The 16,963-nt window shown below is 43.2% G+C and overlaps 1 protein-coding gene across 3 annotated transcripts in view; it reads right to left on the bottom strand.

Moving 5' to 3' along the window:
- The window catches only part of ARIH2 (ariadne RBR E3 ubiquitin protein ligase 2), a 48,862-nt gene that overhangs the window by 5,961 nt on the left and 25,938 nt on the right, over positions 1-16,963 (bottom strand). For all 3 annotated transcript variants that reach the window (XM_060633649.3, XM_060633650.3, XM_060633652.3), the window contains 8 exons: positions 13,297-13,364; positions 8,687-8,750; positions 7,000-7,150; positions 5,772-5,893; positions 4,219-4,328; positions 2,611-2,728; positions 1,561-1,611; positions 1,449-1,470 (listed from right to left, as the gene is read on the bottom strand). In XM_060633649.3, coding sequence (XP_060489632.1) covers positions 1,449-1,470; positions 1,561-1,611; positions 2,611-2,728; positions 4,219-4,328; positions 5,772-5,893; positions 7,000-7,150; positions 8,687-8,750; positions 13,297-13,364 — 706 coding nt within the window. The remainder of the gene's footprint in view (positions 1-1,448; positions 1,471-1,560; positions 1,612-2,610; positions 2,729-4,218; positions 4,329-5,771; positions 5,894-6,999; positions 7,151-8,686; positions 8,751-13,296; positions 13,365-16,963) is intronic.

Below are 16,963 nucleotides of genomic sequence, written 5' to 3'. Positions count from 1 at the left end.
CGTAACACCCGTCCTAAGAAGATTTTGTACATGAAGCTGGGAATAAAGGCTTTCCCCTATTCTGTCATTATTTAAAAAAGAACATTTCTATAAAACCAACAGCTACCCAATAGTTCATATTCAGAATTATAAGTCTGCTTCTACACTAAGGAAGCAAAGAGGGAAAAATAAAGATCTACTATACATCCAACAATTACCATCTCATGGAGAGGAGCCAACCAGTCTGTCACATGGCCAAAACCTGATCTATAACCTATCTCTGCCAAAGACACCGACAGTGGGTAAACTCTGTTTTACCAGGATTCAAGTTGGCTCACTGACTTACCAAAAAGACCTCTTATAAAAACGTGGAGGAGCTAAAGCCAAACCCAGAGACCTAGAGGTTGTTCGCTTCCCTTCTCCTGGAAGCCCTCACCAAATAGCAGCAAAACTGTGATCTCCTTAATCAGGTAGGTTGTGCTTGCTATGGTCGTAAATATTAGGGTTGCCCGTATAGGTGGTAGAACTATATAGCAAAGCAAAGGATGGTAGTAACTCTGGGTGGTAAGGGATGGGGAGACTATGGGAAGGGACACACAGGGAACTTCTTGAGTGTGAGGAATGTGATGGGGTGTTCACTTTGTCATTTCTCTTTAAACCGTATGCATGTCTTATGCACTGTTCTAAGTAGATGATACACGTCCCTCTCACTCAAATGCACAGGGTGGGATACCACTGAGGAAATATGCCACTACCAGTGGTCTATCTTCATTCTACACTTCAATCGCTATTTCCTTCTAATGCCTTGCCATGTTCACTCTGATTACAGTGGGCTCCTGGGAAAAATAGCATGAGATGAGACCCTTACAAAGAGAAACCCTCAGGGCCCCCTGGTCAGCATCAAAGCTGCTGTGTAGACTTGTCTGGACATACTTTCTACTTGGATTTTATTTCTTTATTTGATCTTGCAGGAAGACAAGCAAAACCAACAGGTCCTTCTATGCAAGCCACTCCTGATGGATGAAGAAGATCCGAAAGGCCAAATCAAAAGACCCTGTGGAAACTTTATAAAACCTTGAAGGAAGACTATTATGTTACTCCTTCCAATAAAACAGCTGCTCTAAAAGATATCTGTAAAGTAGCACAGATAAGCCCCGAACTTACCTGCCTTGGCAAAAATAAAAAGAACACACTGAAATCTTCTTGGGTGACTGAGGATCATGAGGTTGTCAGAGAGTCATCCCAACCTTCACTTCTGACTATATGTGTGAGCGAGATGGCAGCAGGATTATAAGAGGCACCAGAAAGTAATAAGTCAAAAATCAAGAGCTGCTTTACGCTGGCGATTATAAGTGACCAAGGCTGCCCTTTGTTTGTCACTTTACTACAAAAGCACTCACTAAACAAGCACTGGAGACCCATGCACAAGACTGTGCTGCTGGGCCTTGTGCACCACACCTAGGACTCACCGTGTTTACACTTGGAGCATTGCTGTCAGAGGGAAACAGAAGAGAACATGTTAAGGGCACGCTGACCAAAGGCTCCATGGCACATATGCAAAGGGTATAGGCTTCTGCTCACCATGTGATTGCAGCCTCCGTTCTTCTCAATGCAGATGTTACACTTTGGACACTGAGGAGACAGAAGGGCGCCATTAGGCTCACACACCACCAGGCTGGTTCTAAGACAAATTACACAAAGCTCCTGGCACCCGTGCCCAGCAGCTCATCGTGCGAGCCCTTCTGGGGAGGAGCATCTCACTTAAATGTGGCGGGTCGCTGAGGCTGGAACAGCAATTCAAGGAAATGAGGTCAGCACATTTGGCTCTGAAACACTCCAAGCACTGGCTGAGCCCCACTAAGTCTTCCACCATCTGTCTCTGCCACAAGGCTGCTCAGATTAAGCACAAGCTGAGTCAGCACAATGTCTTCCTGCTTGGAAAGAATGCCAAGCAGCACAAGAGCTGCCACACCAGACCACGTCCTGGTCAGCTTGCCTGGACTTCTGCCTCCACGAGAGAGCAAGGAAACAACCTCTAAAGCTCACCTGTTATCATTTGAGAGGTGCCACAACGTAGGCAGCAATGCAGAGACCAGTATGACGCTCTGCTCTCCCACTGCCACGAAGTAGACTATGTTTAATGTCACAGTCACAGCTGTGTTGTGAGTGCAGCAACTCAGCACATGACTGGCATAGGATAGGTGCCAAGTCACCCAGGGTTCAAGGGGCTGAGGGCCATGTTTTCCCATGGGAAGTTTCAGAATGAGAACTGGGCATGCCCAGGCTTGCGTGAAAGCCTCGCTCTTTATTATGTGTTGCTATCAACCACCTCCCGCCCAGGGCTATTAAAGCCTGGGAGGCATTAAAACAAAATCTGGTTTTCTTCTAATTAGTTCTTCTACTGGTCAAACTTTTCCAGGTAGGTCAGCATTTTATTAAAATAAATGCATCCAACGCATACTATGATAATCCGCTGCCAACTCTGCCAAGTCTGGGAAAGGGTCTGCAGACTTCAGCAAGGGCCCTGGGGCCCTGGGTGTTCCGCACTCAAAAAGCCAGCCAGCCTCCCAGGCGAGGACCTAGGCAGCATTAAGGAGGGCAGATCCATGACAGGTAAGATACAGTCCTTACGTCTTTAGTGTGAGCACTAATGTAGTTGGCTGTTTCGGAGTCGTCTGCACACTTCGTGAGCCATTTCCGGATTGTGGCGCAGTCTGTGGGGGCGTGATACATCTGACGACACTTGAAACTTAAAACCAGAAAAGAAAGACATTCAAATAATTGTTAGGCCAGGGTCCTATGTTTTCAATTTTCCTTCTGTCCAAGCCAAAAGATACTGAATTAGAGCTTTTCAAAGAAGTAAAGTTACCTCTCAAGGCCTTTGGGATCTTTACTTACCCAGAATTATACTTAAAATATTGTATGAATTTCTCTTCAATCTAAGCACTTCTAAGATATACTCTCAATACACGCAAATAAAACGTTTCTGTCTTAAATATCTTGTGTGGTGTCAACCCTCTTTGAAAGGATGTCAAATTCAGAGTTTACTCAAAGTGCATGGTAAGGTGCTCTGAGACAGATAACTTAGCTCAGATCCCAGGCAAAACCGAGATCCACTTTCCGAGAGCCCTGACTTAGCTCCCAGCCAGATGCACACAGTATGCACATCTGTCAGAATGGGTGCTGCCTGCATGATACATCTGACGATGCCTGAAACTTAAAATCAGAAGAGAAAAACACTCCAACACTCACTGGGCTACAGTTCTGTGTTTTTAATTTCCCTTTATCCAAGCCAATACTATGTTGGGTAGTGAAGGCTCTCAGGCAAACAGTCTAACAAATGCCCCAGGGGAACAAGTTCATAACAAGTGACACAAATGATGGAGAGCAACTATGCTACTGGTTCTTAACCTTTGGTAAGCCACAGACTCCCTCAACAATGTCTTGAAAGGCAAGAACACATGCGCGCGCATGCGCGCGCGCGCGCGCGCACACACACACACACACACACACACACACACACACACACACACACACTTTCCATGTAGTTTCTCTGAAGCGCTACCATGAATCTTCTAGGGAGGCATGATTAGGGACAGACATAGATATGGACCTAAATTATGGCTCTGCCATTGCCTTGCACACCTCCATTTCTTCCCCAAGAACATAAGGGTAATGGTATCAATTGTACAGAGTTGTGACAATGAAGTTGACATGATGAGAATAGTGTCTTTCCCATGGTAAGCCTTCAGTACACGTTAGCTATTCCCATATCTATCAAATGGAATAAACTCCAAGTAGATGTAAACTACTTTTATGAATTACAGTGTTTTAAAATTAACCTACGCAGGCCAACATGGAGAAAGATTCAGATGCTGAAGATTGTTGCTTTCAAATACAGGGATTTGGGATATGGGATTATCTGTGCAGGCAAATACACCCCCACATAGACACAATCTCTGTGCCATGAGTCTTAGCAGCATAAACCACAGCATAGTCTCCAAGAATCTGTGCCACTTTTTTTGTCTCTGAGCACTGTCAAACATCCCATGGGAGGTGAGATGCTAGGTACATACTTGGAGCACTGCCCAAGTGGAGCCCACTTGGAGCAGAGCTGCTGTTTAGGCTCTAAGACCCTATCTTTCCCGGTCCCACCCTCACCCACAGCAACAGCAGTGGTGCTTTGGAGGAGGACAAGGCAGGAGCCCAGGGTTGCTCAGCACTCACACTCACTCTTACCAGAAGACCTCGTTGCACCGATTGCACTGTACTCGGCGAGCTCTAGGCTCCTGTACCCGAATAACCATGGGGCAGTCTGCACCAGGGCACAGCTGGAGCTGGTAATGACTCTGTGAACACACCAAGGGGAAACAATGAGGACATCCCCTAGTCACTGCTTCCAAATCAGACCTCCCTGAGAGCTCAAACACCTTCTGTTCTTCCAGCTGATGACTTCCATCAAAGGGCTATAGGAATTCAGAAAGGATGCCACAAGGAACAGCATTAGGTAGATACTGAAGACCTCTAACGTTCAGCTAAAACTAGATAGCAAATCACTGGAATGACTTAAGGCTAGATCACAAAATGGAATACAGAATTGTGTCTGTGAGATGAAAGTGCACAGGTACCAGGTCTGGAAAGGAACGCAGCCCAATCAGCTGTGCATCTGAAGGTATTATATTAAGTGAAGTAAGACGAAGAAAGACAAATACCATATGATTTCACTTATAGGCAGAATCTAAAAAACAAAATGAACAAACACAAAACAAAAAGGGGAAGGGAGTTATGGGATGGGTAAAATGGGTGAAGGGGGTCAATTATATGGTGACTTACTGTGGTGATCACTTTATAACATATACAAATACTGAATTATTACATCACACACCAATTTTCCCTAGAAACAAAAACTCTGAAAGGCTCGATGACCCTCACGCATGTACCAAAGGCAGCAAACAACACAAAGAACAAGGCACTGCTTATCCCACAGCACGTGCATGGGAAGACCGAGATGAGTCAATCCAGTAAGCTCAGGCACAAAAGACAAAGATGAAAACTGTGCTGCATGAAAGCAGCAAGTCTCAACTGGAAGCCCAATGGAGGGGATGGACTCCAAACGCTGGAATTCTGGACAGGTTTTTAAACTGCACAAGAAGCAATACCCCTTCTTTGTGCTAAATCACACAGGGAACCAAATGCAAGAGCAACTCCTGAGATCTCCATGACTCATGTTCATCCCCTGACATACAACAGCTTGTTAAGCAGCTGGGTAGAAGGTGAGCACGCCTGACCATTCTATCAGAGAAAATCAAGGTTCAGAGAGGTAAAATAATGGGTCAAAGCCTACACAGTGAGGAAGTAAGAGACGTGGGATTCACGTTATTGTCAGTCTGACTCCAGGGCGTATGTTCTTTCACTACCACTTTAGTGGTTTCTAAACTTTTAAAAAGCTGTGCAGCTCTTTCTTCAAATTACAGCATGTAGGAACGCCTGGATGGCTCAGTCAGTTAAGCGTTCAACTTCGGCTCAGGTCATGATCTCTCATGGTGTGTGATTTTGAGCCCAGCGTCAGGCTCTGTGCTGACAACTCAGAGATGGAGCCTGCTACGGGTTCTGTGTCTCCCTCTCTCTCTGCTCCGTCCCCCACTCATATTCTGTCTCTCTCTCAAAAATAAATAAACATTAAAAAAAAAAAATACAGCACCTAATGGCAGCTTAGTCTACAAAGTAACTGTGATGAGAATGGATGGGAAGTAGGTCCAGGAAGACAGAGGCACAACAGGGGCTGGTCATACCTCCACATAGTCCCTAAAGAGGTAGCGCCTGTATTTGTCTCTCAATTCTTCATTGGGCAGCAATGGAAACACGAAGTCCTCTGGTGTTCGCAGTGGGCAGTCCTGAGCCATGCAAGAGACTCCTGTTGAACAAAGGCAACACGATGGACAACTGCGTCGCAGAAGACACAACAAGAATATATTTCCCCACTGAGTTCAACCAACAAATTCCATATAGGATTCCTTATAGGAAACCCTTGAAGCCACAGAATGTATTAAAAAAAAAAAAAGAGAGAGAGAGAAATTAATATGTTTACAATGATGCAACTAAGATTTCTCTCAAATTACATATAAATCACAAATAAATAGCACCATTAAAAAGGCAGTATCATCTAAAAAATCCTATACAGTACTTTGGGCACCTGGCTGGCTCAGTTGGTAGAGCATGCCACTCTTGACCTCGAGGACGTGAGTTAAAGCCCCGACTGGGCACAGAACTTAATTAAAAAAAAAAAGAAAAGAAAAATCCTAGGGGCACCTGGATGGCTCAGTTGGTTAAGTGTCTAACTTCAGATCATGACCTCATTGTTTGGGAGTTTGAACCCACTTTGGATCCTCTGTTTCCTCTCTCTGCCCAACTCCTCCCCTGCCCCTCCACTCGTGCAAGTGCACGCTCTCTCAAAAATAAACATTAAAAAAAAACCTATATGGTTCTTGGCTAACAATTTCATTTTGTGATGTTTAATATTATGTGCAAGTGATTTCTACCCAACACAATGAGATTCTGCAGACACCATTAATGTGATGCTAAGTTAGATCCAATATCAAGTCATATTCTAACAAATACTCCTAGAACCAATCACCAAATCTGAATTATGCTACCTAAATAGCAGCAATCTCTGAGTGTTTCTGAGTTATGGTTGCCACTTGGGCTATCAAGATAGGGTAGGCAGCTTAAGGACAGTTCTCCCAAAAAGGAGCCTTGCACTCACACTAATGTTTACATATATGCCCAAACAATAGCCTTAATCATCTCATTTTGTTCAGGACTGAGAAAAACCTTGCGACTATTCAACCAATCAACCTGTTGGTTGGTTCCAAGCTTGAACCAATGGGAACCAATGGTTCTGACAATAAAAACCTCAATCAGCCTCAGAAGAAAACACGCAGCTGACCTGAGTACCTAAAGGGGCAGAGTTGAAGATAAATACTTCATGCTAGCCTTTTACAAATTCTGTGGCAAACTCACCTACACCCACACCGTCCTTGACAAGTACTGAGCAGTGTTGCTCCCAGCAGCTACGGCAAAACTGGTGCTGACAGGCCAGAGAAAGTAGGTTTTCCTTCCGCACAAACTGCATACACACTGCGCAGTGGTGAGGAGGGTGGGCTGTGGGAACCTGGGGAGAGGCGGAACAGAATGAGTAAAGAGGAGCCTCTAGAGTCTGGGAGGCCACAGGGGTGCCTCACACAGCTAGGTCTTTGGGAAGTGATTCTGACCCTGCAACAAGTGTTAGAGCTCAACTGAAATGTGTGGGCTCTACGGGTCCCAAGAGTTCTGAACAGAAAGCATAGATGAGGAAGACTTCCTAAAGGAGATGGTGCCTGAGTGTTCGCCCTGGACAATCTCTCGGATTCAGAGAGGCAGAGGAAGGCTGAATGGAAAACTTACAGTAGTTTGTAATGTCAGGCTGAAAAGCTCAGGATTTCCAAATTGCCAAGGTCCTTAGAGGTCATTCAGTTCAACTTCTGCTTTTAGAGGCTACTGGGTTCTTTTATAAACTGCCCCATTTGATGAACACAGCTGTCCCTCAACAAGTACTATAGAGGCTCTTAGAGGCTGAGCTGAGTGTGTAAAGCTTCTAATAGTCCCACTGCAGGTTTACTTGTCAAAGACAGTGCTTTCCCCATTATTAATGCCCAAAACACAAAATATTACAGCTTTTACTAAGTCACAACTCATCCTTAGCATACTGCAGAGATGTCGAGTACAATTAATTTAGAGGATGAGGAAGGCTCCTACTAGGAAAGAAACCTTCTAGGATGTGGGCAAATAACTGCAAAGCTTGAACTCCAGAATCCATGCCATGCTACACAAACTGACAGACAAAGACAATGTGGGGACCCCTGGCCCAAGCCACAAACTGATGGAAAAGTCCACTATTAGGTTCTTGGTTAGCTCACTGGGAATACAAAAAACAATTTGAAGAAAAAGACCGTATTCTCATGTTTATCTAGTATGCTCCTAGAAATGTTCTCCCAAGAACTACTGAAGTGGCAATTTGAGCCCCAATTATTCCTCCTAAAGAGTGTTTCCAACATGGCCTTATTTATTTGAAAATATTTGCTAACTCCTAAATACACAGGAAATTGCCATGCACACTGTAAGATATAGTTCCTATCCTTAAAGCACACACAGTGTGGTAGGGGAGCTGAAAGGATGAGTGAGTCGGTACATCACACACGCAAAGACTTCAAGGCATAACTAGAGGATTTTGGAGAGGAGAGATCACGGGAGACAGGCTTTGTGAGAGAGAGCTCAATTTGGGTCTTTAAAAAATGAGTTCCACTCCCACAGACAAAGATGGGGACAGGGTCTGAACATTCCAAGCTGGGGATAGCATGAGAAGAGTCAAAGAGGCGTGCAGTAAGCTTGGGAACACCAAAGAACCCAGCAGGAATGGAACGCAGGCTGTGTGTAAGTGTAAAGAGCAAGGTGAGGCTGGAGAGGGCCCCAGGACTGGCAATGATTTATTCTCCATCCATGAGGAAACTCTTCCAACTATAATGGAAATGGAAGATTTAGGTCCATGTTGGAACAAAAATCTCAGGCATGCTGTACCAGAAACAAAGCAAGATGGTTCTCAATAACACCTTAAGCCACAGCAAGAGCCATGTGTGTCAGGAGAAGCCTTGCTCAAATGGGAGACACTCACATGTTTCGAGGGACTGGGCTGAACTCGAGCCTCAACAAGCAGCTGAGCAGAATTAGACTTGTATCTGCAAAATACAAGCAGAAATAAAGGGAATCAGAAATGAAGATAAGCATTTTAACCTGTGAACAAAATCAGAAGACATCAACAAGTGCTGCAGTTGCACTAAAGTGTCTTTGTCTCTAATTACTGTCTGACAGAACCAAGCTTCCTTTTCCTTTGTATAAATACTTTTTCCTCTTTCAACTTTTTAGTTCTCAATTTGTATGAGAATAATAACCCTGCTTCAAAGATACGAAACTATAAGAAAAATACTTATGAAATACCATATCTGTTTTCAATCCCTTTCATGAAATATAAGCAAACAGCTCTGTGTCTTCAGAACAGGGAATGATATCTTAAGACATAGAAAATGCAGAAGTGCCTGGCTGGCTCAGTCAGTAAAGTATGCAACTCTTGATCTTCTTGGCTGTGGGTTCGAGCCCTGCGCTATGCGTAGAGATTATTTAAAAATAAAATCTTCAAAAAATAAAATAAAAAAAGGGCACATGGGTGTCTCAGTTGGTTTAGCAGCCAGCTCTTGATTCCAGCTTAGGTTTCATAACACGGTTTGTGGGATCGAGCCCCAACTCAGGCTCTGCACTGACAGAGTGGAGCCTGCCTGGGATTCTCCCTCTCCCTCTCTTGGCCTCTCCCCTGCTTGAGGGCACTCTTTCTTTCTCTTTCTAAAAAATAAATAAACATAAAAAAAAAAAGGGCACAGAAAAAAGTATACAGGGTTCCTGGCTGGCTCATCGGGGAGAAGCATGTGGCTCTTGATCTTGGGGCCATGAGTTCGAGCCCCACATTGGGTGTAGAGATTACTTAAATAAATAAAAACTTAATTAAAATTAAAAAAAAAAAGCATAAAGGAAAACTCTGAAATATTATGTTACATTTAAGAACGTCAGTTCAGGGTGCCTGGGTGGCTCAGTTGGTTAAGCATCTGACTTCGGCTCAGGTCATGATCTGGTGGTTCACGAGCTCGAGCCCCACATCGAGCTCTAAGCTGACAGTGCAAAGCCTGCTTGGGATTCTCAGCTCTCTGTCCCTGTCCCCACCCCTCTCTCTCAAAATAAATAAGTAAACTTAAAAAAAAAAAAAAAAAAAAAAAAAAAGGATATCAGTTCATCAGAACACACCATAAAGTGAAAAACCCGGCTATATAAATAAATAGAAGGTAACTCAATACATACATAACAGGCAAAAGACTGATACTCAGAATAAATAAAAGCAAATTTTCTACAAATCCATTTGAAAAGACAAAATAACAATAAAAAACAAAGACAGAACAAGCATTTCATAGGAAAAAAAAGCACAAACGGCCATGAACGAGAAAAGATGCTCAACCTCCATAATAATCTGGGATACTGAAATTAAAAACAATTAGATGCCATTTATACCCACCCACCAGATTGTAAAACTTCAAGGGTGACAGTATCAGGAACATTCATACCACTGGTGGGCATATAACATGGTACAATCACTTTGGAAACATTTTGTCATTTAGCAAAGCTAAAGAAACACACACCCTATTGCCCAGTAACTCACTTCCTACACTCAACCCTAGAAAAATTATATGACACTAGCGGTCATACACATGAGTTTTCAGAGCTGCATTATTTATAACAACAAAAAACTAAAATTCACAGTCACAAATGTTGACAGGAATATGGATAGGATGTCTTAAGATGCAACCTTGTTAATTTAAAAAGTTTAAGAATACAGACAGCATGATTCCATGTCTGTAAAGTTCTAAAAACATCCAAAAGTAAAGGATATATAATTTAAGAACAAATAAGAGGGGCGCCTGGGTGGCTCAGTCGGTTGAGCATCCGACTTCGGCTCAGGTCATGATCTCACGGTTTGTGAGTTCGAGCCCCGTGTCGGGCTCTGTGCTGACAGCTCAGAGCCTGGAGCCTGCTTTGGATTCTGTGTCTCCCTCTCTCTCTGACCCTCCCCCATTCATGCTCTGTCTCAAAAATGAACATTAAAAAAAAAAAAAAAAAATTAAAAAGAATAAATAAGAAAATGATCAATACTGAATTCAAGATACTGGTTGCTTCAGAGAAGGAAGGGGGTGTGGCTAAGCAGGAACTGCCACCAGAAGCTTCAGAATAAAATGTCCACTTCTTATTTGAATGGACACTTAAATGTGTTTGCTTAATCATTCTTTAAAACCTATACATTATCACGTGTGCACATACATTTTTGAAAAATTAGTATTTCATAATCAAAATTGGGAATGAGGTATGAAATATATACATTTAAAAATAAAAACAGGGGCACCTGGGAGGCTCAGTCGGTTAAGCATTTGACTTTGGTCATGATCTCACCATTCCTGAGTTCGAGCCCCCGCATCAGGCTCTGTGCTGACAGCTCAGAGCCTGGAGTCTGCGTCAGATTCTGTGTCTCCCCTCTCTCTACCCCTCCCCTGTTCGTGCTCTCTCTCTCTCAAAAATAAACATAAAAAAATAAAAATACAAATAAATAAAATTTTTTTAAAAAAAGGGGCGCCTAGGTGGCTCAGTCAGTTAAGCATCAAACTTTGGCTTGGGTCGTGATCTCACGGCTCATGAGTTCGAGCCCTACACTGGGCTCTCTACTGTCAAGGCAGAGCCCACTTTAGATCCTCTGTCTCCCTCTCTGTCTGACCCTCCCCAACTTGTTTTCACTCTCTCTAAAATAAATGTTAAAAAAATAAAAATAAAAACAGGTGCCTGGGTGGCTTAGTCAAGTGTCCGACTCTTGATTTTGGCTCAGGTCATGATCTCATGGTTGTGGGATCAAGCTCCGTGTCAGGTTCTGTGCTATCAGCATAACATAAGAGAATCCCTGCTTGGAATTCTCTCTTTCCCTTTCTGCCCCTCCCTCACTCACACACACTCTCTCTCAAGATAAATAAATTTTAAAAAGTAAAAATAAAAACAATTATCCTGTGGCAATGAAAGTGCCACACAAAACCCAGGAAAATGCATTACCCAAAAATCAGGAATCTGAGCAGGGAACAATGTCTCATGTAAGTGTGACTTCCTTATTTCACTTAGAATGCCTCCCTTCCACTGCTTTTATTCCTACTTCTCACGCTAGTAACCTTAATATCTGCAGCCATCTTGTCCTTTCCCAAGTTAGGCTACAGAGTCTGGGCAGTGAGAGGTACCCCACTGCTGGAACCTACATGGTTCCAGAATTGTGAGTAGTAGAAACAGCACTGCAGACAATGGAAGTTCACACAGAAGTCTATCTAAATGTATTCGGCTCTTAAGGATAGAGAGTGAGAGTGAGAATGCAGTGGGTGGGATCAGGAGCACACGTGCTCCTTCCTGAGTGAGCTACGCTGCTCCAGTGGGTACAGCCATCCCAGTTATGTTTAGCCTGGAAAAGGAAAGGTATGACCTTCCTTCCTCTGAAGATAAATGGATCACACCATTCAAAAAAAGACTCACTGTGGTGTGAAAGGGCAGGAGCGGCAACCAGTGATTCTCACCAGTGGCAGTTTTGTTCTCTAGGGGTTATTTGGCAGTATCTGCTGATCTTTTTGATTTCACATACTGGGGGTGCTAATTTCAGTGTGCCAGATTATTATGAAGGTTGAGTATCTTTTCATGTTAATGGTCATTTGAGCTTTCTTTTCTGTGAAATGCTTGTTTGGTATTTTGCCCATTTTTTTAAAGTTTATTATTTTTGGGGGGGGGAGCGGGAGGGGCGGGGGGGGGGGGGAGACAGAGAATCCCAAGCAGGCTCTGCACTGATAGGAGCAGTGGGGCTGAATGTGGGGCTCAGGTTCAAGCTCAAGAACTGTGAGATCCTGACCTAAGCCAAAACCAAGAGTTGGACACTTAACCAACTGAGCCACCTAGGCGCCCCTTGCACATTTTTTATTGTTATTTTGTCTTTTCAAGTGGATTCTGCCAAACCTCCTACAACTCACAGAACAGTGTCCCCATGACAAAGAGTTATCTATCCCAAAATGGCAGGAGTGCTGAGGATAAGAAACCCTAAGCTAGAAAGAAGCACATGCCTATGAAGGTGGGACACAGGGACTCGTCCCAGAGGGTGCAGGAGGAGGAGAAACCCCTCCTCCTGAGAACTTCCAGGATACCTCAAGACTTGAAGATCAGAGCCAAGAGCTCTGGTTCTGATGGTAAGCTGGCCCACCTTTTCTGAAGGTAATATTCAAAAGTATGTTGCATTCCTCACTTGATATATCCAAAAGAAACAAATGGAGATGTTGGCAAGTGTTATCTAGAAGGGCACTGATTACAAATTTAAAAAGGCATAAAAAAACTGAACTAACTTCACTGTCTACAACAGGAGTTAGGAAAAAGCATGGAACATCTATGTGATAAAATACTAAGCCAGCAATAAAACTGAGGTAGAAAAAAATATAATGCAAACATGGAAAAATATTCACCATATACAGAGAGGAAAAAAGGATATACAATATGATCCAGTGTTTTAAATATATAATATGCACATTGCAAGGATATACTCCAAAACATAATCACCACTGGGTGGGTGGGCAGAGAAAGAAGCTATGGGCAATGCCATGTCTCTTCCTCCAAACACCTTACCTGTCCAGTATCTCTGCAACTTGCCAGTGGAAATTAACTAATATAAGTTTAGCAACTGAATGAGATACCTAAAAAGAAGAAAGAAAAAAAAAATCAAATTACAACTGTAGTTTCTTTCACAGAGCTTCACATTTTGAGAAGTGCATACACATTCATGTCTATAGCAGGCCCAGGCTTGACTTCCAAATTCTTCCTCTTGGTTCTCTGCTTCATCTTTTAAGTTCAGACTCTTATGACCTTAGTGATTTCCCAGATCTCTTTAACTTTTCTTTGTTTTCATTAATGACCCTTCCAAGAAATCAATCTGAATTGAATCTTAAGCAAAACCTCCCTGTCTACAGTTAACAATCCAGTGTTCAATTTAAGCAAAAAAGCTGTGTTCTCTAAAGTGGTCTATGTTCCCTCAAGCTGCTGTAGGAGGCCACACATGGGAAGTGCACCTCTAGTTAGGCCCATTACTTGCAGAAAATCTCTAGGCTTGGACTTCTTGTATAATTCCAGCAAAACAACACACACCTGTATAAAATCTCCAAATTCCTGCCAACCAATGAGCCCTGAATGCAGGAAGATTTAAAAGCCTTGGGGCACCTGGGTGGCTCAGTCAGTTAAGTGTCTGGCTCTTGATTTCAGCTCAGGTCATGATCTCACTGTTCATGAGATTGAGCCCCACATCAAGCTCTGTGCTTACAAGTGCGGATTCTGCTTGGGATTCTCTCTCTCTACCTCTCTCTGCTCCTCCTGCATGTGCACACGCGCTCTCTCTCTCTCTCTCTCACTCTCTCAAAATAATAAACTGGGGGGAAAAAAGTCTATGGGCAGTCTTTGTGGCCCCTACCTTTTAAAGCACACTTGTTATTTCCCAAAAATAAACAAACATTGAAAAAATAATAATTTAAAAAAAAAGGGTGCCTAGGTGGCTCAGTTGGTTAAGCGTCTGCCTTCGACTTAGGTCATGATCTTGCAGTTCCTGACTTTGAGCCCCACATCGGGCTCTGTGCTGACAGCTCAGAGCCTGGAGCCTTGTTTGGATTCTGTATCTCTCTCTCTGCCCCTCCCCTGCTCAGACTCTGTCTGTCTCTCCCTCAAAATAAACAAAAAAATTAAAAAAAAAATGTTTTTCAAGCACACTGGTTATGGCTGTCACAGAGTCTCAGAAGTGCTTTGAGCTAGCAATTCTACTTCTGTAAATTTTTCTGAAGAGATCATAGAGGATAGGTGTACCACAGTGTTTTACAAGAGTAAAAAATTAAAAATAACCTAAATGTCTAATAAAAAGGAACTAGGTAAATAATATATGACATATCCATGCAATGAACTATGCAGTCATTGAAAAGGATGTTACAGAAATAAGTTTGACATAGGAAGAAGTTCATATTTTAATATTAGGCTAAATAAGCCAGTAGTAAGATAGCATGTACATGTTATAGCCACAATATCCTGTTAATAGGGGAAGCAGACTAGTTACAAAAAGGAACAGCCTGAGGTTGTCAAGAGTAGGGTAGGGCCACAGAAGATGGGGTTGTGTTTGGAGGTCTAGATGAGGCTTCCCAGAGAGAGCACTGCAGAGCAGGAGGGTGCCACTAAATCAAGGAGAAACGAGAAGCACACTTGAGGCCAGGGAGCTAAGAGAACACACAGAACCTTAGTACTCTGTTTACTGGACTGAGTCTTTAAACTGGAGCTACCAAGGAACCGTAAGGTAGTACATGCTTGGTCCACAAATAAGAACTGCAGAGAGGGGAGACACAGTGACCAACTTGCAACCCCTGCTCCTAGAGCTCAAGTTACTCCTGAAAGGAGACAGATGCAACTTACTAAGCAAGGGCATGTCCCAGTGCATAATCAGCATCAAAGGTTGTGCACTGAGTGAATGCCTTTCTGTCTTGCAGCCCAGGAACATCTGGAGAAAACCCAGGTCTCAAGACAGCACACTTCACTAAGGATGGGGGTCCCCACTTCTGTTCCATGAATGGGAAGAGGCATCAGACTCAGGCATGTTGCTGTAGTATTTTCTTGTTGAGGACCATGGAGACTTTAGGTCTAGGATTCCTGAATTATAACTGACATTTCTCCTCACTGTAGCCATAACAAAACTATTTATCCACAGCAAACCACTATCACAAAATGAAAAGAGACAAAACATACAGTTTAAACTTAAATAATGGTCTTGAATGTAGCTCCTGGCTACAAACTTTCTTAAAAACCTGACAGTGATACTGTTTTTGGATGACCTCCTCACAGCCTTTTCTATCATCTCTTACCTAATGGAGCCCAGTCAGACCTACACCATCGTCTGTCCTGACTTCTAAATGTCTTGCCATGCTGTGGTATGAAACCATCTGGGAAACCCAGAGAAGTCCTGGCCATGTCTAACAGCCACCTCCCCTTTCTCACCATTGATGGCTTAGGTGAAGCCTTTAAGCTGAGACAGGGGTCAGGCTGCCTCTCATCCACAGAATCCTGAACTTTACTGGACACAGGGGGACCACTCAATGACACCAATTATTAAATGATATCATGTCTGTAATCTGTGGATTTTCAAGATGGAATTCTTCAACCTTCCTTAAGAAACAGAATGTTAACACTCTACCTCGTCTGATCCCTTGATTTGAACAGCACTAACAGCAACAACAAAACCTCAGAATTAGCACACCAGGTGCAGCCCACCTATGGAAAATCTGGCCCTCTGTTGAAACAGAAATTTTATTAATGACTGCAAATCCACTAATGACCAGCTCAGAATATCCCAGCAGATTTGAGTTTTGGTGAGAACAGATTATGTGAAGAGAAGATACATCTAGCACTTTATGGAACTGACAGTGGAGTGATAGGAATCTATTCTTTCAGTGCCAACAGCCAAGAATACGTCAATATATACAAGATAGTAGGCACACACACGTCAGCTGTATGCACCCCCCACTAGCCTTCTGCAGGAAGTGCTACTGTGATCCCTAAGTCACAGATGGGGGTGTGAAAATGGCCCATATTGTGTCCACAGTGTATCACAGAAAATCAGGGATTCTTTCCCTCAATAATCCAATATAAGCCTGAAGACACCCAGAGACAATTTAAGCAAAATGCAGTGTGACTGCACCTTGCCCTATAATGGACACCAGGGAATCTATAGGGAAGTCAGGTTCCAAAAGGCTCTCTGGCAAAAACAGCACAGGGGTAGAAGAAGAGGACCTAGAAGAATTTATGCTAAAAAAAGGAGTCTCAGCAGTGAGGCTACCTCATCCCTGATTTGGGGTCACAAGAGAGAACTGACTGCACACACACCCCAGCAGTATCTCAGAGGAAGCAACCAGAGGTGATTTGGGGGCAGAAAAGGATGTGTGTTGGGGGCAGGGGCACTATTTAAGCCATTTTCCACAAAAGGGCCAAGACAAACCTTGGGGAGGATATTAAAACATTAAAGAGTACAAACAGCTAAACTCTCGCAGGAAAGAACTCCCTGAGTTTTCATGCCATTACTGTCTAATGATCAAAGAGTTATTCAGAATCTATCAGAGTCAATACTTCACAACTGGGGAGTCTTCCATTCTTCTCTATATTTTCAATTGTGGAGAACAGAATCTTCCAGCAGAATCAAGATGAACCCTTGCTACACTGTTTTGATCAAGAAATTAGCAACCTATTAGTACTATTGTCTGGACCCCTCCACTCC

This window comes from Panthera onca, chromosome A2 (genome assembly GCF_046562875.1).
Source record: "Panthera onca isolate mPanOnc1 chromosome A2, mPanOnc1 haplotype 2, whole genome shotgun sequence".
In the NCBI taxonomy this organism is placed as follows: Eukaryota; Metazoa; Chordata; class Mammalia; order Carnivora; family Felidae; genus Panthera; species Panthera onca.
Note: the sequence above shows the minus strand (reverse complement) of the source record. Positions and strands in the feature narration are given on the sequence as shown.